This window comes from Thunnus albacares, chromosome 22 (assembly GCF_914725855.1).
Source record: "Thunnus albacares chromosome 22, fThuAlb1.1, whole genome shotgun sequence".
Lineage (NCBI taxonomy): Eukaryota > Metazoa > Chordata > Actinopteri > Scombriformes > Scombridae > Thunnus > Thunnus albacares.
Window position 1 is genome coordinate 25,218,430 of NC_058127.1, and position 25,934 is coordinate 25,244,363.

At 39.7% G+C, this 25,934-nt stretch overlaps 2 protein-coding genes across 5 annotated transcripts in view; one reads left to right on the forward strand and one right to left on the reverse strand.

Moving 5' to 3' along the window:
• Positions 1 to 128, reverse strand: part of focad (focadhesin) — a 54,909-nt gene extending 54,781 nt beyond the window's left edge. The window contains exon 1 of the mRNA XM_044341672.1: positions 44 to 128. The gene's annotated coding sequence lies outside the window, so the exon portion shown is untranslated. The remainder of the gene's footprint in view (positions 1 to 43) is intronic.
• mllt3 (MLLT3 super elongation complex subunit) overlaps positions 1 to 25,934 on the forward strand; it is a 68,130-nt gene that overhangs the window by 4,662 nt on the left and 37,534 nt on the right. For 2 of the 4 annotated variants that reach the window (XM_044341674.1, XM_044341675.1), the window contains exons 1-2: positions 2,714 to 2,859; positions 3,713 to 3,893. In XM_044341674.1, coding sequence (XP_044197609.1) covers positions 2,848 to 2,859; positions 3,713 to 3,893 — 193 coding nt within the window. In that variant the 5' untranslated portion in view covers positions 2,714 to 2,847. Of the gene's footprint in view, positions 1 to 2,712; positions 2,860 to 3,712; positions 3,894 to 25,934 lie in introns of those variants that run through there. The other 2 variants (XM_044341676.1, XM_044341677.1) reach the window with 2 other exon arrangements.

Consider the following 25,934-nt stretch of genomic DNA (forward strand, 5'->3'; position numbering starts at 1 on the left):
CTAATAAAAGTTATACGTGTTGCTCACTGCTGTCAAACTTTACCTCATTCACCCAGCCTCCAGAAAAGCGCATGTAACTACGGCATGTATCGAGGGCCAAAATTGATAAGAGCGCAGCCTGGACACAAACAGATAACTATGAAACAGTGCATCCATCTTTCGTCAAAAATAATATTTAAAACTTAATTGAGGCTTTAAATAAGATGTTTACATATATAAAGTTCAACTGAATATGGTTGGTTCCAGGAATTATAATTGTATCAGGGGTACTAAGGGGTTACAAGACAGAGACATGTGGACTGTATAGAAGTCAATGACTGCCAATATTAAAATGAAATTATTATCATTACCTTTATTTAATCATGTTAGTCCCATTGAGATTGAGGACTCATTTTCAAGAAAGACCTGAGTACATTTTGATACCATACAGAATACTGAAGAACAATAATCTACATATAATAGAATATCATAATAGAATAAATTAGAATACAGTAAAAGTAGCAAGGTATCATAATAAGTATTATGCTGAAAATTATTTGTCAGTGGAGATGGTAACAATCAAAATTCAGATTTAAATAGGTCAAAACCTACAACTAATGATAATTTTCATTACCAATCATTGCTGATTATTCATTATTTGTTTTGGGTTTTTTTTTTTTTTTTTCAATTAATCAATGAATTTTGTAGATATCAGATAATAGTTAAAGTGCCCATTTTAATTTTCCACTGCCAGGGGTGATGTCATCATATTGCTTGTTCGACCAATATGCCAAAACTCCAAAATATTCAGTTTTTGCTTGAAGAAATTAATAAATTAACAAAGAGTTGCTGATTAAATTTCTGGCAATTGACTAATTGATTAATCAACAAATTGATGCAGCTCTACATAAATAGTGATTCATTCTCAAAAAAAATTTGAACATATTTTGATAATTTTTTGCTGCTGTGCATACATATATACGTACAGTCTACAAGGGGAAATATGATTGTCAAAGAAATACACGTTGTGGATATTTTTTTCCGAATAATAGGAGGATAAAGACCTATTATCAACCATTATAATTACATCTTTGCTTTAAAATAGCTGATAGAACTTGTCTTTCGGGTTTATCTGTTTAAAATCAGGTACAGACGATGTATTATTGCGTCACAATAAAAATTTTAATCACACACGTCGTTCGTGAATGTTGGCGTTTGACGGCTTTAAACAAGTTTGTACGACACATATAAACTGCTAACACATGCTTCATTCGCCGGTTTCCCCCCGGGACCTGAAGGCAACATAATTACAGGAAGGCCACCTGATTGGAAGACTGTTCGTGTCTGCTGCTCTCTCATTGGCTTTTCCCGTCTCGTGCTCTGTATGCTGGCCCAGCGGGTGCATCGAGCTGCGCGTGCGCTCTACGCCTCAGCACCGTCAAGGTAGCCGCATTGAGCTGGAGAAGTAACAGAAAGGAGAGGATTTTATGTTAAAAAATAAAAGATTGGAGAGTAGTAGACAAGAAAAAAGAACATTGTACCACTGAGTGGTTTGGAATGAAGCTTTACTTGAACTACATTCCTCAGTCATTTCTCAGTAGTTTGGCAGGTACAAATGGCAAATAAGCAGTAGTGAACAACAAGTTGATGTACATTCTGATTAGTAAATTAAAGTTAATTAAAAGAACAATTTTATAAAAAGAAATATGAGAGCCTTGACTGATTGGTCTTACAAATAGCAGTTGTTATATTATGGTCGTTTCAGGTCTATATATTGCTCTCTGTGTCATGAATATGCAAATAAAACATGTGAAATGTAATGACAGACAGTGTGAAAATCCATCAAGCAAGGCCAGAGAATAATACAGTGTTGTTATAGGATTGAATTGCATTCAACACACAAGGGCCATGGAGATCTTAATTCAATCATTCTCATAATTCAGTAATAAAAGCTCCAGACCCTGTGGGCACCCATGGAGTGAGGGTTGAGGGGAAGATGCTGACCATTAATGTGTTGATGCATCTCTGCCTGCCTCATTTCCTCTCATCTGTCTACAATTAAGGCTCAAAAATGTCCCCCAAAAACTTTTTTAAAACCTCAAAATATAGACCCTAGCATGATATTATGGTGAATGCTGTTTCATGCATTTATTACAATGTACTAATTTGACATGGTGGATTTTATAAAGGCAGTTAACAGACACTTGGTATATGTAAGCTAACTACTTTTAGGCCAACAAAATAAATATATAAATCAAGTATTTCCCCTGAGCAGAATTTTATTTCTGGCAGAGCGGAGAAGGCTGTGAAGAAACATTTAGAAGACATGAAAATTCCAAATAAGGCTTTTTTTTAATGTCAGGTACAGTATAAATTTTCTGGGTGTTTAAGGGAGGATAAAATCCTGGCTCCACCCAGCAGTTCAATTCAATTCAATTCAATTTTATTGTCATTACACATTGTGCAGACACATATACAACAGGAGGGCTGTGGCCTCATCAAAACAGTGCAACACACACACATAGGGCACAATCTAGTGAAAATATAAAGCAATATAATATACTGAGAAAATAGTAAAAACATACTAAGAAAACTGCAACATATACAGACTCGCATCATATATGAAAAGCCCTGCTGTGGAAGAAACTAAATGTACATACCATATCAGTGAGCGTTTTATCTTGAAAGTTCGTAGCGGAAATACAGTAGCTTATTGCTGGCCGGTGACAGCCGGTGAGCCTTTGAAAGTCTTGAGTCTGACTTCAGCGCAGGAGAGACCATGTCCGCCGTCATAAGCAAACTGTACTCACCTCTACTCTCATTTAAAACGAGTTCTCCATGAAATAACAGTAACGCGGGGCCTCAAGGATGGCCGGCTCGGTGAGTAGCCACATGGAGGATTTGCTGACCGGTCCCGTCTGACGGAGTAACTGTTTGGACATTTTGCTGTTTTGTCACACCGGAGGAGTCGGTGTTTTTTACTCCGTAACAAGGATTTTCAAACCGTGCAGCTAGCTGTAGCCGATACGTGCCGCTTTCTCCTGAATGAACAGAGAAATACAAAACTGTACCAACAAACCTGTCAGGTTTAACATGTTTCTGCTTACCGGAGGGAAATACGCTTCTGCTAATGCGTTAATTAAAGCTATTTCAGTCCATCCTCCACTTCAGCATAATGTTACACGCAGTGCATAAAGCTGCACGTAAATTTGGGTAAAATTCAACTTTCTCAAAAGGGTTTTTCTTGTTCTCATTAACTTACAGTATGTCTTTACTGCCATGTAACATTAGCTCATGGCAGAAAGTAGTAGGAACATGTTTCATAATATTAAAGTTTGTGGAAATGTGTGCTGCTTCATGTGCAGCGTGTATTTACCTGCAGACTTAAGCTAATATTAAAAAGTCATGAATAAGATGAGTAAGATTAAATGAGGAGATTTTTGAATAGAGTTCGGCTTGACGCTCCCAGTGCGGGAGACAACTAAACGTATCAGGCTGCTGTGCATAAAAGGACTAAAAGCTGCATATTCAACCCATAGAAGGCTTTATTTTAACTTATAATTTTAATTGTAAAACATTAAAATATCGGTTTATAAATTATCATTATTATACTGGTCTGTGCACGTGTCTGTTCAGAGTGCTAACACACAATGACACAGTATTTTTTTTATTTATTTTTTTTTTAAAGTTCCGCGTGAATTTGAGCAGTAACCCAACATCACTTTATTCACAGGGTGCTGTTCAGGTGAAACTAGAACTCGGTCATCGTGCCCAGGTCCGAAAGAAACCCACTGTGGAAGGCTTCACCCACGACTGGATGGTGTTTGTTCGAGGACCAGAGCACAGCAACATCCAGCACTTTGTGGAGAAAGTAGTTTTTCACCTGCACGAAAGTTTCCCCAAACCAAAAAGAGGTAAAGAACTGCTGTTTTCTGCTTGATTTGGCGCGTTTATGTGGCTTTTATTTCTTCAGGACAGCTGGATGTTTGAGTTGTGTGTGTGTGTGTGAGAGAGAGAGAGAGAGAGAGAGAGAGAGAGAGACCTTCAGGAGGCATCCACAGTGTCCTTAGTAGAGCTGACACTGAACTCAGACCTCTGGAGGTTGTACTGTCGCTTTAAGCAGATGTGTAAGAAATCCAATTGCTCAAATGCACATTGTGGAGAAAAGGCTCTAGCTTTTGGCTCTATGTGCAGAAAGTGTTGGTTGTGGCTTATGATATAAGTCATGTGTACCCTTGTCTCTGTAATGGAAATGTTGGAAATCTGCATATAGATATGTTGGTTTCCAACCTCTTCAAACAGGAGTAATCATATGTGATGCAGCTTTTGGACATGAAACAGACAAGAGCTGGTGTGTAGGAGCTGCTTGGTTTTGGGGTTGTGTTGTGTAAATGCAGAGGAGTGATGAGCGTAACTTGATTAACGTGGATATTTGCTTGGTTTTGTTTGGTTGCATCTCTGCAGGCACAGCTGTATTGCAGAATAGCAAGTCCAGGTCTTAGTTGTGTGTGTGTCTCTCCACCACAAACAGATGTAAACACATACACTGTATATGCACACACACATGCTGTAAGTTACATGATGAATGGATGTGGATACAAGCCAAAGTAAAGGCTCCTGTACACATAATCCCAATAATTAATGCAAATTCAGCCGATCTTTACAATATTTGCAGAATATTTTTTGCAAAATTCTCTTGATTTCTCTGCATTAAACAGTCCCTCTAGGAAATAGTGATTTTGCGATCACAATAATTCATGCTAGAGCTTGCAGTTTTGCTAAATTGCTGCAACTTCTTCTGAATAAAATTGCCAAATCAACAGAGCGCTTGTGATTTGGAACAGTTTCGTGTCGCGGTAACTTGCATCATCACAGCTCACAGGAAGTGATTACATATGACTCTTCATTGGTAGTAGTTTAAAAAAAAAATTGCATTATTTTCCTTTGCATTGCAATTTTTCCCACAATTCCCACCATTTAACCTCAAAAAGAGCACATAAAACATGAAAAGCCGTCGCAAAAATCAAACATTTTGGCGACAGTAATCGCACAAGAACCCCAGTGTGAAATCCTGGAGGGACTAGATGTTGCAGGTTCACTGCATGACACATTTTTTAACTGAATTCAAAAAAATGACGCTTTGCATAGATACTGTATGCTAATGTGTTATCTACATGTGCTGTATTGTTCATCAGGTCGTGCTCTATTCTGATTGGTTGCTTTTACAGATGTGGGCGGTAGCAAAAGTCACATTAAGCGGTTCTACATTTCTGACTGTCTGTTTTACACTATTGTTGGTGAACAAAGCTCTGAATCCACGGTCACTGTTTTACACTTTTCACCACATTTCTCTGTAAAAATTATTACCTTCAACTTCCTCTAAAAAAAATCTTCAATTTCATGCACAAAAGTCTTCAGTATTTTCTCTTATCTGCCGTAGGCACTAGCAGTAATGTTAGTTATAACTGTTTTTTATCTGATTGCAGGCTGTCAGGACACGTTCTCCATCTGTAAACTAAAAGAATTGTTCTGACAGTGGATCGTGCAGCAGGAAGCTGTTTAATCCTTTTTTTTGTGGAGCTACAGCAGCTGGGAAGCTCATCCTCTCACAGTGTCAATCTTAGCAAAAACTACAAAATCATTAATCAAATTATTGTCATTTCCTGTTGGGAAAATACTGAGAAACTGTGAAATAACAATGATAAATATATCGTCCATACTGGTTTTCCATCACACTTTCATATTTTGGCCAGTATGATGGTGAAACAGGTGTTAATGGTATTAAAAAGGTCTAAACTTTAACTTGGTGAACCTGCCGAATCCCATCACAACACAGGGACCTTTAGTCTTTGTGTGTGTGTGTGTGTGTGTGTGTGTGTGTGTGTGTGTGTGTGTGTGTGTGTGTGTGTGTGTGTGTGGTAAACTGGTTCTAATGGAGCATCTGGCGAGGAAGAGATCTGCTGGTTGGGAGTTTTTGACCCCACTCAGTCTTTTGTGAGTTAACGGTTTGGTGAGTGCGGGGCTTGGCAGCGGTCCAGTGTTGATTGCTCATGTCATAGTGTAATTACACAGGACTGTAGTTTGCACAAGAACATTTGATTTATTTACTTCTCTCTTTACTTTACAGTCATCCGTACAGTAGTCAGGCAAGTTCTTTATTGATGTCAATTAAGAGCAGTAAAATATCTGCCAGTCAGTGATGAACAGCTCAGTCAGATGGTTCCTCTTCTGCCACACCTGTATGCAGACAGTCTGGACAACATGCAGTAACATTACATATTTTACTGTAATGAATGTAGGGCTGCAGCCAGCACTCATTGTCATTATTGATTAATCTGCTTTTTATTTGCTTGATTAATGGTTCAGTTAGGAGAAGTGTCATAAATGAAAACGTCTCACACAGTTTCTCACAGCTCAAGTTGACATATTGAGATTGTTTTGTTTGACCAACAGTCAGCTTAAGAAAATTAAAGATTAAACAATGAATCGATACATTTTTCTGTGGAGTGAGTAACTGATTAATGGACGTATGGTTTCAGTTTTCAAGGTATTCCTGAGTTTCTTCCTATAAAAGCATCATTAGTCAGGCTTCAGTGGAGATCTTTGTCTCATGGCTTTAATGCTGTTTGCACTCTGACAAGATGAAATTATTGGAAACGGTGCCACAATACTTCATGTTTTTGCTTGGAAATGGCATCAAGAATTCTTTATTGGTGACATCAAAGTAGAAATATCATTATAGCCCTGTAGAAATATAGTGGTCAAAGTCTTTTTTATTTGAAGATTCTCTTTTATGTTCTGCATATCATGAACCTCACACCATCACCTGTAGTGTTTTACTTACAATACAGTGATGTCTGGTTCTGGTTCAGTAAGAGTAAAAAGTATTTTTAAATGGCCTCTGATACACAGGTTTAGTGTTTAAGTTGACAACTTGTGTTTTGTCTTTTCAGCCATGCTGGTACAGTGTTTCTAGGGATGGCAACGTCAGTCTGTCAGTAGGCTTGCTGCAGTAGTCGTGTAAACACTGTTACAGTGTTTGGGTGTACACCCATTACAGTACTTGCCCACCAGCCCTGCTTTTTTTTATACAAATAAAACCCATTTAGTAGGGGTCAACTGATATGTTTTCTTTAGGACTGATAATGATTATTAGTAATCAAGGAGGCTGATATTAAGAACCAGCAGTTGGTTTCAATTATTTAAATGCAGTGGTGGAAAGTAACTAAGTAAATTTACTTTAAAGTACTGTACAATTTAAAGGTACTTGTACTTGAATATTTTAATTTGATGTTATTTTATACTTCCACTCCACTACATTTCAGAGGGAAATATTGTACTTTCTACTCCACTACATTTATTTGACAGCTTTCAGATGCAGATTTTACATAAATAACATAATGATGAGTTTATAAATTACAACACATTGTTAAAGATTAAACCAGTGGTTGACCCACGTGTGTATTTGTGTCTCTTTGTCATGTTTCAGATGTCTTTAAGTTGTTAGAAAACTAGCTCCACTTCCAGCAGCTACAACAACAAAATGCTGCTTATGCATCAAATTATCAGTATATCAGTATTAATGTACTTTGTTCAACTTACTTAATATATCAGCCACAGCCTGATTTTCTGTAAAATGAGTGCTTTTACTTTAATACTTTAAGTAAATGTAGCTGGTAATACTTCTGTACTTTTAAGATTTTAAATGCAGGACTTTTACTTGTAATGAAGTATTTTTACATTGTGGTACCGATACTTTCACTTAAATAAATGATCCGAGTACTTATTCCACCATTGTTTAAATGTTATATATTAACAAGGTGTAGCAAGGAAGCTGTCATTCAAAACTAGGCTACTTCATTATTAATGATTACTATAGCTGAATATGTGCAATAGAAGTCACTGTTCAACTCTGACGACTGTTCACCATCTGTGCAGTCTGTGTATGGATTAACACGGGCCTTAGATGCACTTCCATTACATTTAAAGTGTCTAACAACAACCCTCCAACCCTCCATCACTAACAATACTAGTAGTTATGGGTTGAGACTGAGAGTATGACCACCCTGATAAGTGACATGCTGTAGTCAGGTGGATAAATTATGGTTCAACAAATGAACTTGTTGACGTTCGCTGTCGCATTCAAGTTAGCTGTACGACACTCTACGTTAGCTTAACTTACGTTATATCACTGCAACAAGGTGCGTTATTCAGGCATTTTCAGCAGTTTAACTGGGAAAAATATCATAAGATTGTGATGTTTTTGCAACTTCAGCGTAGAGGATTGTGATGTTTATTGCAACTTCAGCAATATCTGCTGCCTTACATTTGAAACACAGCTCCGCTCGCTCACCAGAGCTGCTCCAGTCTGCAGATGCTTCTCTGTGCTGTCTGTGGCACAGTAGCACGCACAGCCTACAGTGTTGATAGGCTATTACTCATGAAGTATAACCAATCAGGTAGTGCTGTATGCTGACATGCATCAGAGCTAAAGCAGCGCATATCGACAATCAGATTTTAAAAAATAACAATTCCGATGATGATAAAAATGCTGAACATTGGATCTGATAATGAGCCAGGCCGATAATCAGTCAACTCCTACCATTTAGTTAATTTTCACGTATCAGTGCCCACGTTCATCAAATCAAAAATACTAGGCATATTATCAATACTCAGTTAGACGACAGACGCTACAATTGCAAACTGAAAGTCAGCTCTGTGACTGTCTGATAGAGAGTCACAGCACAGAGCAGCGGAGTGAGACATCTGTCCTCCCTCCTGCTCTCTGTTGTGAACACACGTAGTTGTTAGCGAGCAGCTGCTCTCGTGTCTCCCCAAGTCTTGGTGCTTGTTTTTGGCAGAAACTCTCCTGCTCTCTGCCTGCTCTGCCTGCTCTCCGTGTGTCTCTCTCCAGACGGCAGGCGGGTTGCTCTGGTTCTGGTTCTAAGTGGCGCTCGTCCTCTGGCTGCTCCCTGCGTCTGTGTGCACCGCAGCCCGGCTGTACACAGAGGACGATCTGCTGGCAGCAGCCTGAAGCCTGCCGTCACTAACTCATAAGTGAGGGGAAGATCTAACGTTAAAATCAAAGTAAGCACTCTACAGATATTGAGAGTCATCAATGAATATTTTATCTTGTAATTATCTTGTTATTAACTAGTGGGTCAGTCCACCACTTTGGTCCAGACTAAAATATGTCAACAACCATTGGATGGATTGCTGTGAATTTGGTTCACATGTTCATGTTTCCCAGAGGATGTATCTTAATCATTTTAGTGATCTCCTGACTTTTCATCTAATGTCATCATTAGGTCAAAGTTAAAATTTTCCCAGTGCCTGCAAAACTCATCACCTTCCACTCAGCCTCAGGTGTATCTCGTGTTTAGTGCCAATTGGCAAATGTTAGCAGGCTAACATGATGATCCTGCTACATTATACCTGCTAGTATTATCACTGGGAGCATGTTAGAATGCTAATGTGAGCATTTTTCACTCTTTCTCCATCTTTTCTCTTTTGCCGTTTGCCAGTCAGTGATGACATGTTTGTTGTCTTCACATGTAATCCTGCAAAAATCACTGAAAATACTCTCCATGGTGCTTCTTCAAAAAAAAGACAAAAAGAAAAAGAATATCAACAGAAAGCAGGATGAAAAGCAATGTGCAATCATGGGACTATTGCCTGTAGTGTGGGGGAGTCTGAACAATACATAATCTTATCAACAACGCCAGAGACTTTCAATGGAAGTGAACTCGGCTCCCAGAAGTGAAACACGATATCACTCGAATTCAAGCAGGGAGAGATGGGACGCTCATTACTTTTGAGGCAGATTTCAAACAGTTGAGAGGCTGTCCTGTTTACCGTTTACTGTTTACTAAAGGCTGTTGTGCCTTGAGAGAAAGTTGTGTGTTTGAGCGCTTTACCAAACACTGTTGTGTTGCGTGTGTGTGTGTGTGTGTGTGTGTGTGTGTGTGTGTGTGTGTGAATGAAGCGCGTGCATATGCCCATGCTTGTCTGGTGGGAGGGGCCTAGGTCAGAGGAGAGGAGGGGGGGGGGGGGAGCTGCAGGAGGAAGGCTGTATTTTCAAATTATGTCTTTTTTTTTTTTGTGCCTTTTCCAGAACACTACCTATCCCAGCTTTAATAACTATGTATGGTACTGTGTGACCTGCCTCCTCACACTGCTCTCTTGACTTCGCAGGAGATGAAATATATAGAACATGCAGTAGATTGGACTCTAGAATATAGATGGATGATAATGTACATCTTAAAGAGCTGAATGTTGATAGAAAATGTGTCGACTCTACCCGCCAAGACATTGAACACAATCAGTGTTGTGAACAAAAGTTCCATCAGCTGAACTTTTTTTTTTTTCCTGCAAGCACAAAACCTTTATAGTAACTTTGGAAGCTTCTCAGCATTTTGACTGGAAGGAAACCAGAGTCTACATTGTGTTCCTTCTGTGTAGTTTCAGATAGTAGACAGGTTTAGACATGGCTGAAACACAGCAAGCAATGTGCTGAAGGACTCTTTTACTTCCTGCAGTGGGGGACTATTTGGTATGCTTGTTGACCCAAACAATCACAGTCACTTTTTTTCCAACTCTTTCTGAGCTGCTGGGAACACCTGATGGGGTCCTAAAGTCTAATGTGGCATGTACATATATATATATCACCGGGATGCTTGATTGATAACCAGTCCAGAAATTGATGGATTTCTGAGCTGTCACAATATCTGAGAAATATGTGTTTTTGAAACAAGCCCGGTGCACAAAGCATGTTGGAAATCTTTTCCTGTTTTCATCTACCCCCAATGCCCCCAAGCAGTCTATAAATCAAGTTCTTATCTCCTGATACGGAGCCTTCAAAGCTTAAAGTTTCTCCTAAAAGCCTTTGATTACAATGTACCAAATGAGTTTTGGCTTCTGCAAACTGCATCCTTCTCCCTGCACTTTTTTTTTTTTTTTTTTTTTTTTCGCTCCAGCCCAATCTTGATAAATGTGATATGCAGCTGGAAGACTATGGCTTAAAGCCCAGCAGGAGAATACTTAACCTTCAATAAGTCTCACACCATGACACGTGCCATGAGATCTTTCCAATGTCTTCGGGGCATGTGTATTTTTACATGGTGACATATTGCAAGCCCAAAGTACTTCCTGGTCTGTTAGGTCTTTAGATGTTCTGCAGTGTTACTAGTTGAAACACAGCCCCGAGTGTAATAGATCAGGAAGAATGACTGCGAGGTTTCATTTGTTAAAAACTGCGCAAGAGAATCTGCTTGTTAAATGATGGTCTTAAAGTTCAAGCTTGTACGCTCTTCCACTGTTTTTTTAAAACGACTTTGATCACTTCATCTGCAGATTTAGAGCCACTGAGTTAAATTTTACATCATCGATCGTGTCAATAACGTCATGTTGACATCCTGCAATATAAAACAGAGAAAAGCAGCAAATCCACACATTTGAGAAGCTGAAACTATTTTCTTTTTCTTTACTGAAAGGTCCAGCAAGTTCACATCTCACTACACACACACACACACTCTTCTTTTCTCTTGTCTCTGTCTGTCAAGAAATAAAAAAGTATTTAATTCATCCCACTTTACAGCTGTGAAACTCCCTCCTCACATGAGAAGGAAAGCCCGTCACTCACCTGCACATCTCGCATGACTCCCCATCCAGTCTGCTATATAACAGAAGGCATTTAAACACATTGTAAGCACAGAGTGAAGCTGTCAGAATAAATTGAGCGCTAACGTTTTGTTGTTTTTTTTTTTGCTATGTTGTGCTATGTTTGGAGTCTCTTCATTTTCTTTGACTTTTATGAACAGTAGGGATATTTTGCGGAGAGTATAGGAGAGTAGCTGTGATTGGTTACACGCCGCGTAGCCTGGGAAACCTGATAGTTAACACTAGAGGAGTGGGACGTCGCGGGGAGGAAACTAAATGGAGCAGAACGTCTTTTTTTTTTTTTTTTACTTCTCCCTGTTTCATCTGGTTTGTCAAAGGCAGCACAATAAGATTTCCATGCCTGAATTCATTATTTCTTTCATCATTTCATTGTTTTTAAGGTACGAAACATAAACAACCTGACCTGACACATTTTGAATGAAAGCTGCGTGCGCGCGCTGAGATATCTTCACCCTCATCTTCCTTTTTTTTAAATAACTGACAGCAGTGTTTGAGAAGTGGAGGTTAGGTGTGTGAACCTTGCATCATGATTCTGCAGCTGGGATGGCAGCAGGAAAGCATTTGTCATGTGCAGGGATCCCCAACGGCCTGTCAGGGTTTCACAGAAAAAAAAGAAAAAAAAAAAGGGCAAGTGAAAGGAGGAAGCCATAATCATATTTCAAACCCTCTTGTACAGATTTCAAAGAGTAATGAAATCTATCATCGCCACTTGGCTCACTCTCAGCTTTAATTTAAGAGGCGTGTGCGTTGTTTAGACGAGCGTCAGCTGAGCTTTAGTCGCTCCTTGTAAAGATGCTGACGACAGGTAAGGCTCGTACGGCATGCCGGCGAACGCTTGATGGGATTTCAAACAGCTTTTCCACATCAGCTGTTTCCTTATTGCTCAAAGACTGTTCTTTCTTATCAAGGTGTCATCACTTTGATGAATTTCCACACACACACACACACACACACACACACACACACACACACACATATAAGGTGTAGCAGTGAAACTGTAGAAAGCAGTGAGAAGGAGCAAGTGATAAGAGACCCTGAGCGTAACTTCCTGCCACTGTTCCTCCCACGCTATGGTGATTTGTTGTGCCGCTCAAGAGAAGCTGCCAGACACACATTAAGATTAATGACGAATCAGTCAGTAAAGCTGCCACCGCGCTTCATTATTGCCATGCGGTTAACGGGCCAGCGTTGAGGTGTTGCCATGGAGACGGCCAAATGGCAATGCCGTTTCAACAAATGGAGGTAAAGAAGCTCTTTGGAACCAGTGAAGGGGGGTGCTATTTTGGCAATAGGCGGCAGCGGCTCACGCTGCTTAAGCACCTCATTTGGTGCCTCGGCCTGGGCGTTTAATCTACTCTGGAGATGGCATCCCTTTAAAAGGTGTTTGTGATATTTCAGAGGATTGTCACTTTTATGGAAAGATGTAAGACACAGTGTAATGGGAAAGAAATGGGCGAGCTCAGTGAAAAGAGTGAGAGATTTGCGGTGTGTGTGCAGAGCAGGAACGACACAGAAGAGCTGAGCTTCTTTTTGTGTTTTTTTTTTTAAGACCAAGGTGCTTTTTGTTAAAGGAAAAATCCACTTGAAACTAAGATTTGTCCTGGTTTTAAAAAAAAAAAGAGTGAGGTGCTGTATCAACCTGCCTGGCTTTGTAATCAAAAACTGTTACATGTCAGTGTTCATGCTTTTCAAGTATTACAAACTTAGCATTAGAAGTGAGGGTGTAACCTCAGTTTTAGGGCTATGGTTTGATACATTTTTTTTTTTATACAGTAGGGAAAATGGAAGAAACAGAATAACATTTTTGTCATTTATTTTGAAAAATGTAAATAATCTGTCAATTGCCAGGGCAGTGGATAATTCCTGGAGGACTACAAGTTGTAGTCATCTCTCAAAAAGGAAATGCTTCATCTCAAGGGGTTTATCCTAATGAATAAACTTGTGTCATCATATAGGGACATGAATAATTCCTGGACAACTGTGGGTTGTGCTAGTTTATACAAGACAGTGGAGTAAATTGATTCACTGCAGCCACTTATTCATAATGTCTGATGTAATATATGTAGTAGTATTTATGTTGTTGTTTGGTTAAATGTTGTGTTTTGTTATTCATGTGAAACGCAAGACAAATGTCAGAAGAATATTCTGATACTAAAGTGATTCCTGGAAGACTACAGCTCGTGGTTGTTCATGTAGAGCTGCAGCGTGTGCTAGTTTATACAGAACAGTGGATCATTCCTGGACAACTACAGCTTGTTCACATTTCTACAAGGCAGGCACATCATACTGTACATTCAGAAACATTATACTAAGATTCAAACAGTCTTGTTGGATTATTTATGTTTCCAGAAACATACCCAGCTGCAAAAAAAAGTCTGCACACAGTACTGGTCTGATCTACCTCCTGTTAGTCCAACGTCACTGTAACTTAACAGAAAGTTAAGAGAAGCGATAGATGCTCTTCCAGCTCTATTTTTAGACATGTGCTGTATGAGCTGTACATCCAGAGGGCTAACCCAACATGGATTGTCCAACTGCCAAAGCTGCTCCGTTGGAACTTGCTCTAGAGTGCATGAGGCTAATTCAATAGTAAATATTTGGCTCACAGCGCGTACCATACTAAAGAAAGCAAACGTAAGCTCCTCTACCGAACGTTTCAGAAAGATAACACAGTACCTTTTACACCCCTATTAGAAAAATCTCAGCCCTATCTTCTCTTATCTTGAGGATCAGCACGGACACATATGTTTACCAGCAGTTACTCATCATATCGTTTGTAAGAAGCTGTGATCTATTTATGTGATATCATAAAATGACTGTGATTGTCTTCAATCTTATGTATCCCTTGGCGAGGCCTTTAGGGAAGCGGCTATGCACTGCTCTTTATTCAAGGAGATAAAACCTATAGGTCAGTCTTAACCCCGGACGGCTTTTCTCTTCAAATAGTCAAACCTAACGTCTGAAAATACTTCCAAATTATCGCTGCCTGTGACTTCTAAAAGTTTCATCAACGATTACACTTTGAAACTATTTAAAGCTGCATGCATGCACACCTCCGATCTGAGGCTTTTTAAAAAAAAAAGACCTCAGAGAAACCGACTTTCTGTAACTGAAGACAAAGTAGACAACAATAGTCGAGGGAATGTGTTAACAGTGAGCGAGTATCTCGTTTCCTTAAAGAAAGAGTGTTCTGTTAGCCAGATTGGTGACAGTATAAGCCCCATACAGTGTGTACACACACACACACACACACACACACACACACACAGATTGATGCTTTAATGATTGGGCCAACATGTTAGCCTCTGGCCATCTCCTGGGCTCTGTGGAACGCTCGCATGAAACCTTTTAACTTCCCTCATCCTCCACTCAGGCTTAATTTGTGGCTTGTGTGCACATACCACATAAGTCAAGTCACTGCAGTGACCTATACATAAGATGCAGATCCTCAGGCTGAAATATGTCTCAGAAGCTGCAGAGCATTCCTTTCCTCTTTTGCTGTGGCTTTGTTAAATGTGATGATACTGGTATTGATATCCTCACAGGAGATGAAGGATGCTGTCCTGTGAATTGTTATTGTCTTCCACTGTTTTGACTCTCTGACATCATCATAGCTTCCATCCTTTTAGTAAAATCCCAGTGACATTTCATAATGAAGCATGCAACATGTCAAGAAGTCTCCTCTGCTATTAAGTGTTCCGCCCTACGAGTGATTACAATACTGGAGATTGATGAACTTGCTAAAAAAGAAGCCAATCAGCTGCGTGCATGCGTGCACAGTTGAAATACTTGTATTGCGAGCTGTGAAGCAGCCTCCCGTCTATTCTAGCTTTCAAATGCTGCCCGACCATTTCCATCAGACATCTTTAAATTCTCTTTAAATTAGAATTAGTCTCTGCAGTTCTCTTCTCTTCTTTCTTTCTTTCAGCCAGTGTGGAAATACCCCCACACATTTTCAATTCATCCCAGGCTTAAAATAATGAGAGTGAATATTGGACTTGTATTTGTCACATGGCCAGAAACACGATTCTAAATGAATGCTAATGTTGCTCTGAGTCCATCTATCAGTGGTGAGCTTCTCAACCCCCAAGTGGCCAAAAAAATGAATACAGCTTTCAGGCTAGATTGAAATTCTCCTAAAACTTCAATTAAATAGACTCTGGCATTTTTTTCTTCCTGTCTCCTTTGTTGGTTATTAACCATATTTCTCTTTATTCCTCTGCCTGGTCAGTGTACAGGAACATTCAGTGTGTTTGCATACACTTACATTTACATGCATGTAACCGGTTGATCCTATGACTTTTCATTTAGTGTCATCATCTAGTAAAATTAAATTTTGTCCAGTACTCTGCTTTATGTCTCAATACAACCTCAGCTGTACTTTGTGTTTACAGTTAATTAGCAAATGTTAGCATGCTAACAAGCTAAATCAACAAAAAAGCACGTTAGCATGTTGATGTGAGCATTTAGCTGACGTACAGCCTCACAGAGGCTCTAACATTACTGTAGACTCTCAGTCTTGTCACATGTAGGCACGTGCTTGACAAAAAACCTCATGAGGAAAGTGGATGAAAGAGGAGATCATTACACGGAGCGACGCATTTACATATTTAAAATAATTCCATCCAACCTGTAGTGACCTGGTGACTATAGTGTATGGAAACGTTCTGACAGATCATTGTTTGTGCCCTTGTTCGCTGAAAAATTATTCAATGATTAACCAAAACTTTCAGCTGTTCCTTTTTTAAATGAAGGAAGAGGAAGAGTCCAGTTTGATATATTACTGGGAAACCCACAGGACACATGTCAAGAAAAACCAGACCAGATCATGTGATCCAGTTGGTAGTTTCTCTATGATTCAGACTCTTCTGAGACCTTCTATGATGGAGCACTTTCAGATTCAGTGTGTGTACATTATGTAGTAAATATGAGAAGGAAAATAACCGACATGGTGAGCAAAGGACCCTGAGACCCCCCCCCCTCCTTGTCCCCCTCTTCCAGTGTCTGGCAGAAATCAAAGAGCTGCAGGAATTTGCCAGTAATTGTTTTACGATTCCTCAGAAATCATACCTACTTGTATAGGTGAAACACAAAGAAAGCAAGAGCCATGAAAGCTGCAGGCTGGCTGCTGCTGCCGGCATGAAAGGATGGGGAAGGGGGGAGGAGGTGCTGATAGTCGGGGTAGCCACCACCAAATAACAGGAACTGAGCTGTAAATGCCGGCTCTCCCTCGGTTCAGTCAATGAAAGGAGGTTGGAGGAAGTGGTTTATTGAAGCATGGTTTATATGGGCTGTCTGTTGGCAGGTCTTTCACTCCTTTCTCACTCGCCCCTGCCATAAAACATTTGTCTTTTATTTACAGTCTCCAACCTCCACACACCAATGCTGGAATATTGTCGTCAGGACTCACGAAAAGGAGCCATGGCCTCCCTTTTCAGCAGGGAAATTAATAGAACTCAAAAGGTGAAATTATTTACCTCAACTAACACTTGTTTTATTACACTGGTTTAATTGAATCAATCAACAGATAATACAATCAAAAGTCATTATCAAGCACAAACACCTCTCTGCTTCCAGCTTGTCAAATGTCAGATTTTGCTTCTTTTCTCTGTTTTATATCATATTATTCTCCGTCTTATAGTGAAGTTCCCCTTTAGCCCTGAACATAGCTAAAATACAAAAACACAACTGTCATCACAAAACAGGTAGCATTTCCCTTTGTAATGCTCCAGCTTTTTGTGTATGTTTGACCACTATCTGTACCTCTCCTGTATCAGCAGGAAGGATGTTGAATTATTTTTGTTCTCAATAATATGTTAGAAGACAATCAAATAAGGTTTGTTTTACAAGGGTAAAATAAAATATATATAAAAGACATACAATGAAATGTGTTAATGTTGCAATGAATTGTAATAAAATAGGATTTTTAGGAACTCCTTTTGTAATCAAGACAAACCTACATCATTATTCAGTGTTTCTATTAGGTATTTTTTCAGCGGCGGTGCTGTTGTGCGTGTGCAGAGTCCATGTTGCCAGGACCCGTATTTGTGCACACCAGCAGCGAAATGACTTTAAAAGTACTTTCGAATAGTTCCAGATAGGTTTATTCATGTTCATTGAGCCGTGAGTGTGATAATTTACAGGAGCTTTTGACAGCAGAAGGACTCTGGAGGCCCAGATAGCTGTAGTTGTAATAAATTTCAAGTAATGAAATGCCTCTACACAGTTGGTGGGTTTGGGGGTCTCCCCCCCCCCCCAAGAAAATTTGATTTTATTTGAATAAAAACTATCCATTTTCACATATTTATAATATGTGAAAAACACTGGTTGTAGTTTTTCACAGTACACTCAGACATTAGCAAGAAGAAAAGTCAAACAAATATGCTCACTGATGAAGTTATCGCTATGCCCTGAAGTAATCAGAACAGGATTAGAATTGATTTACATTTTAAATATAACTAAATGTTTCCAGAGCAAAAACAGTAATGTTTACAACAACAAAGTCATTATATAAACTCAATAATATCTCACTGGAAACAAATCTAAAATGTCAATAAAATAAATAATATTTCTGACATGAAAATACTGAGTGAAGTTTAGAAAGAATGAAGAACATAGACATCAGTCACTACCAGTATCAGTCTTTCCTCTGCTGCTGATGTGATTTACTGCTGCAGGTACTGCTGGTAGAGAGGAGGAGCTGCTTTGTCTCAAGAAGAAGAATTTGCCAAATTTTAATATTTGTGGCAAAGATAAACTGTTAGGCTACATACAGCCAGCTTTCATTTTAACTTGTTTGTAACAACTAGCTATTAGCTCAGCCAGTGTGCTGTTGTGTAAAACATACATGCGGTGGATGGGACACTGCGGGCAAAGCACTTAAAAATATCGGCTTTTCTACATGTTCATGCTTATTGAACGGCTGGTTTGATAAAATACGTATTGGCTTTTCACTGCACAGAGGTTTTACTGCTCTTACAGTAATGAGCATAGTTGTTGTGCTGTCTGCTCTGCGTGCGTGCGCGCGCGTGGGTGTGTGGGAGCAGCCGAGCCCCGCCCTAGGTCAAACACCGACACAGGGAGCAGAGGAGAGTCTGCAGCAGTGACACCAATTCTTATTCACTCACCACTGTCTCCAGTCAGCTGCTTGAAGTGGAGAAAGTTTGGAAAAGTGGTTTGTTTCCAGTCACTTCAGAGAACTAAAAGTAATCATTGCAGTCTAACAAGTTACCAAATGATGCTGTTCAAAGTCCTGCCAACACAAACAATGAGGGATATTGACAGCTTCTTCTTTAGCTTAGTAAAAGGTCACTGACTCACAAGTCTTCATTGTTCAACAGCTACATTGCACAAAAAAGAGATTTGAAAGGGGGGGAATCCCAGATTTTCATATTGGTGTTGTTGGCAAGAAGTTTGGCTGCACTTTGATGTCTGGTTTTTCTTGGATTTTCTCTTGATGTGTTGTAGGCGTCTGATGGTGTTCATCTGTTCAGGCACAGTAGCTTTTGCTGGTTACAAAATTTTAAAATCTTTTGAGTATATCAGAGCTGTGTTTCAAACAGCAAGCTAATTCCACTACCAGAAAGACACACCATACCTGTTATTAAACACAGCAAATGTTAAAGCTTTCATCAGCAGGCTGTATATGAAGTCACATCAAGGAGAGAAGCACAGGTGACATTTAAGCATTTATTAAAATGAAAATGCCACAGATTATTTAAGTGGCATTGTAGCAGTATGAAATGAAATGCTTCATGCTGTCAACTGATTTCTTGTTTGTTTGTTTTTCATTGCTGAAAACGGCAGCACCGGTTTGTCCATACATTGCTGATCTCTTGTGCAGCACCACCGTCAGACCAGTGTTACTCCTCGACTAACAGTTCACAGCAAAGTCTTGCAATTCATGATTAAATATCCATGAAATTTGCAATGGTTATGTGTCGTCCCCAGAGGATCAACACTAATGATTTTAATGACCTTCCTTTTGTGCAGAACGGCAGAATTTCCACTTTCCACAAAAAAATATTCAAGTCAAATAGGAAGATTACATGTGAGTTTCTCCTCTGGCTAAAATCCACTACCATGCTATAGAAACATCTCATAATGTAATGGCAGGTTGCCGTGAAAATGTTCCTGATGTGAAGATGAATCCCGTTGATTATAATCAGTGTAACCTTTCCATTAGCTCTCTCTGTGTAGCTCAGCTGTATGTTGATACCCTCTGCTCACCAGCATGTCTGTACATGTGAGGTCTCAGGGAGCCCCAGCTGTACAGCTGTCTGAGGCAACACAACACTATTAGCGCACATGTGGACAAACTACAAAACAGCCTCAATGATCCACAACCCCGACTGTATCGTCACAAACTGGCTCAGAGTCAGCGACAAAAAAAGGGGATCACACATGAATAGAGTTTGTAAAATGACATTTATTGTCAACTTAAGATAAAATGTAATATAGTGATAAGGTTAGTAATGAATGCAGTGTGTGGATGAGTGAAGTGTGTGTGATGTGTGCAGACAAAACACAAAACTTTAACCCATATGGCTGCTGGAGGGATGGGAGGAAGAAAAGAGAAAGAGGTTAACAAGGAAGCCACCCAAATAGGCTGAGGCCTAAACTACCCAGGTGCAGGTAGTTTCCTGACGCCCTCTCCGGCCCCGCCCACCAGCTCCTGAGCTCCTGAGCAAGGAAGCCAAATCAACCTCCCAAGCAGAAGGCAGAGAGGGATGTCACAGTATGTTGCTGTCGGAGGTGGTGCTGCCAAAAGGAACAGAAGAGGAAAATATCAACCACTAGTGCAAAGATAAAGGCAAGCTGTGCTGTTTCTCATACAGGTTGGCTGCAGGGCTTCCAAGATTCTTCTAAAGATAAGAAGGATGTAGTCAGAAGATGCTGAATTTGGAGGAGACGAATGTAGCTGAATGTCAGGGAAAGATGGCCACCGGTGCTGACTGGTTAAGTTAAGTCTGTCACGGTTGAGGATTGTAACAACATGTGAAGTTTGCATCCTGTCCTGTATAGTGGTCGGCCATTCTTTCAGTGTCAAAACCAAACTGAACACATTTCCACTGTCAGTGAAAGCAGAGATGTTTGTGTTGATCACGGTGAACATTGTTGTAATCAGAAGAAAAGCATCGTTTAGCAATTTAGTGGAAACACATGACTGTGTAAAAGTGGAATTGTAGGGATGGGAGTGTTTGGGAATCTCACGATTCAATTCTGATTCTTGGTGTCTGATTCAATTCTGAATCAATTCTTGATTGAATTAATAGAAAAGGGGGGAACTATTTTTAGTCTTACTCCAGTATACTGTGTGCCAAACCATTCACTGGTGTCCTTAGTCTACTGAAATACAATATGAAAAACAAATGGCTGTTATAAATGGTCCACAGTGTTTTGATTTTAAAAAGTTAACTGCATTAATTGATTCATTTGAAAGTCTCTTACAGTCTTCTGCCTGTATGAGAAAAACAAAATGGAATTTACTGACCAACATCACTGGTTAAATATCTTTTGTAAAAACAGAAGCTGGTGTGTTTGCTCTGGTGGAAGGAGAGAGGGAGGTGGAGTGCTGCGGCAGTGGAGAGTAGCCTCTGTGCTGCACCGTTAGCTCCAGCAGAAAGCCATCGCTGTCCAAGATGCTGAATAGGCGCAGGGTTTTTGAAGTGAAACAGATTGAGCATCAAGTTATCTTCACCCCAGAGTTGGTTGAAGTTGTTTAATGCTTCAGCTTGTGTTGGTCAACTGGTCTTGGGTTCTGCTAACGTTAGTCCAAAGTTAGTTTACAGTGGAGCAGCTGATAACATTTATTTTAATGGCATATGATGACTGTATTTTCAGGATATGACCTGTAAGATGACTTGAGTAGATGCAGCAACAAACATCATAACATCCACACATAATGGTTCTCGAGGGAGGTGCAGCATGGGGGTCTACTGGCAATCCCATGGAGCATCCCTATAATTTGGAACCTCAACCCCCACCCTTCACTTCCCTTCCTGTCCTCCTTTTCATCTGTGTTTGGTCCCATGAGGTGGGTGTGGCTTCTCACCTATGAGGTTTTAGTCCATGGTGTACATATGGTGTTTATTTTGTAATTTCTTGTCATCCAGTTTCTGTTTTTAAATTGTTATTTTTTTTAACAATTATGCCTCTGTCTGTGTTTAATACTCTGCTTTAGTGTTGCAGGAAGATGATACTCTCAATAATATGAGCACATTCTTTGAATTGATTGTTTGAAATCAGCCACAGTTTAACCAAATGAAGATGTTTTTCTTCATGATGATGAGGAGTGAGGGGTGTAAGCTGTTTTTCCAGACCCCTGCTCAAACCTTTAACTGCCCCAGACTGGCCACCTGCGGTGCCTCTTATCTAGCGAGTCGGCTAACAACACTAACTTGGATGTTTCTTGCGATCTGGTCTTTTAATCTTCGCAGATTAATCATGACCCCGTTTGTGTTTTAGAGTCTTGTTGTTAGCTGATTAGTGTGAGGTCGTCGGGGTCAGCGGAGTTCCTGCAGGACTGTGGAGAAAAACGGTAGTGTGTGTAGTTGTTTTTAAGAGAGTGTGCTCAGTCATCCAGAGACTCCATCCCTACTGAGTTGCTAATCACCACCCACCACTGTTAGAGGAGCTCACATCATGAGTACTCTGTTTTAGACTGCTATATTGTTATATTTATAGAGATTAATTGGAAGAAATGTGGAGTATTCTGCTCAGAGTGTTCATTCACATTCACAGTGACATGAGAAACGCAGTCGTGCAAAATGTGGAATATTTCTATTTAGTCAGGATGTTAAAATCATGATTGACTACAGCATCTCATCATGAAATGCACTATATATTTCATTAGCTCAAACACTCCAAAGTTAGGCTAAATTTTGATGAGGCAAAAACTGGCATGGCCATTTTCAAAGGGTCCCTAGACTTCTCACCTCAAGAGATCTGAATGAAAATGTGTTCTATGGTTACCCATGAGTCTCCCTTCACAGACATACTCACTTTATGCTAATTCCATGCAGTTTGGGGAAAAAAATATGCAGTTATTTGCATGCAGTATAAATGTGTTATTTTCACCTATTCTAAAAATGGTGTATTTTAATATTTCTGCACACTGGAGCCATAAACAGTCTTGGAATTGCATAAGTTGGGTATGACCGGAATGCTGAGACTCTTGTGGATTCAATGAGTCCACTTGTATTCACGTGCGACGATGTTAGTCCCCATAGTAGCCATTTCATTGTAGTGAGACCATTTTTTTGAAACTTGACCTCACTGTATAAAATGACCTATTGTGACCTCTAGGATAATCACAGCCTCATGAAACTTTACAACCACAAACTAGAGACTGAGGGCATTAAGAGGATGTATGGCTTTCCTAGATATACTGACAATAAGGAGTTTCTGAGCAATTTCCAGAACAGAAGTGCTCACCATCCAGTCGCCAAAAAATGCAATTCTTACAGAAATCTCCAAATGTCTAAAGTTTTTGATACCAAAGCACAGCATGAATTTTTCTGTGGCGTTCCTCAAGGTCTTATGTGGTATTTTGGAGGGATTTTTGACCATTTTGTATCAATTCTTGAGTGGTCAAATGATTACATTTTGCACCAAATCTGTGCAACAAGCCCTTACACACTCTAAACGTCCAAAATTTGAATAGACACCTAACCAAAACATGATGTTTATCACAGATTTATGACTAGAAAAACTTGACACACAGTACTGACCTGCATCTCAAATCTAATCTTCAGGTTCCCAGCTTTCAGATGATGTATACCACTTCTATGTGGCATATGCTGTTGACCTACTATCTTCCCCTAAAGATCCCCTGCCCCTCCCAAAAAGACAGAAATGGATCTATGGTAGGGAAGAGGGTGAGAGGAAGAGGTTAATTTTGTATGTCCTCAAAGCCCTCTGAGGCTACAGTCACCGTTTTTGTTGTGTGGCGTTACCATTGTTACATGTAGTTATCATCTATCACAAGGTTAGTGGAGAAGGTCCATGTTACTCTGGCCTGCAGTAATGCAATAGACTGACTCTCCTCAGGACACAGAGCAGCTCATTCTCTGTCATTCCTGCTGGCCTAGTATGACCTCAGCTACCTGTTCACTGTCCACTGCAGAGCAGCTGATCATTCACAAGCTGGATTTACTCACCTGCCTATTTTCTATAAATGTCAGTATGCTGTGCTGTTTGTTTTTTGTAGTTTGTCTCAGTTGTTTTGTCGGTGTTTCTACTGTGGGATTGTAGGTAAATGTTAGTGCATAAATCTGCTACTCTTTAGCCATGCTAGTGGTGTGTCTCTAGGGATTACATTGTCAGTCTGTTGGTCAGACACTCAACCAATGTGGTCCACGCTGAAATATCTCAACAACTGTGATGGAATGCCATGAAATTTTTATAGACATTCACATTCCCCCCCGAATGATGGATCCTACTGACTTTTGGTGAACGCCTGGTTTTCCCTCCAGTGCCACCATGAGGTTCAGATTAGTGGTTTTGAGGGAAATGTCTCGACAGCTCTTGGATTTAAATTTGGTTGTAACATTCATGATCTAGTGCCTTCAGCAGGTCAAAATTCCGATTTGTCTCAGTCAGCCTCAGCTGTACTAACACGCTAACACGCTAAACAAAGATGGTGCACATTGTAAACGTATCTGCTTAACATCAGCGTGTCAGCACGGTCACTGCGAGCATGTTGGCACGCTTACGTTAGCATTTAGCTCAAAGCAGCACTGTTTCCATGTACAGCCTCACAGAGCTGCTAGTGTGGCTGTAGACTCTCAGTCTTGTTTTTTTTTTCTAAGAACGACTTCGTCAGCGAACATCACTGACCAGACATAATGTTAACTGAAGGCAAGATGCTGCTCCTGAATGCAACAAGTCAAGCAGCTAAATCAACTTCTGAAGAATAAGTATTTTAGGGGAAGTAATTAGTTAATTTGTTGATTTGTCCCTCTGTCACATGATTGTTTGGTTTTTATCTGTTTTAGTCTACTTTTTAACAACTTCCATCAACTTTCTGTCTTTGTTTTGTTCAATCATTGATTCAACACTGCAGAAACCATATTTTTTCTTTGTCTCCCTCCAAACATGGACACTTCCTGTACAAATGCTGGCATTTATTGGACAGCTGATGTTGAATGCTTCCATTAGGATAAAGAGTGGATGATTAACAGTTAATCAGTGAGTGGAAGGAGCTCATATGTGAACCACAAGAGTCACTAAAGAATTTCTGATTTCCAGGCTTTTGTTTTATGGTCAAGCCTTGCCATCTAGCCCGGCCTCATTACAACCCAGTCTGAGTGGAAAGGGCAAATACATAGTGACTGGCATTGTTCTGTGATTGGCATCTCAGTTTAAACCAAGGCCATGTTAATAAACGACACGGCCCTGTCCCTCCTTTGAAAGCTTCTGTGAGCGCTGGCAAGTTTTCCGTTACAGGTCAGTGGTCGCTTTGTGCATCTCTGCCTCTCAGACGCTCCTTCAGATAATAGTAACCTTTTCAACCTGAACTACTGAACCCCGCTGCACTGACTTCTCTTTCACATTTCCTTATTTTATCTCATGTCTTCATAAGCCTCAGGGGGTTTTTGCTCTCACTGGTACCTGACAATTTTTGAGTTACGACACATCTAGGGTTTTCATGACCGAGTTTGGACAGTAGTGTCTCCACATCTTAGATTTGCTGAAATGTTGTTATTGCAGAAATGCTTTTTTAAATGAACAAACAGTAGGTTTTAGTTTTGTAGGACATTAGAGGAACCCTGGTAGATTTGAATACACATTTATCTAGTTTTTTTTTAAATGCCACTTGAGATTATTTCTGAGAACATCAGTGATATATTTATATTTACATGTGTGTATTGTCACATTTTTTGTAACATTCAAATGACATTTCACTATGGATTTGTCAATTATTTTTTCAATTAATGGTTTTTAAAAAATGCTCATTAAATTTACCCAGAAACCAAAGATCTTCAGTTTATCATCATAAATGACAAAGAAAGCATCAAGTTCTTACAGCATTTTTACTTGAAAATGACTGAAATTGTTAATTGATCATAAAAAGTTGCAGACTAATCAAGATTGGCTAATTTTGTGGTTCCTGGAACAGAAAATAATTTTTTGAGTATATTTTGTAAATACAAATCTTTTCCACATTACAAAATAAAAAATGGTACAATAGCATGATGATGCACTCTTGATGATGTTGTGATGTCAAGGTAGTTCATTCTTACATTTCCCAGAATGCCTTTCATAGAAACCAA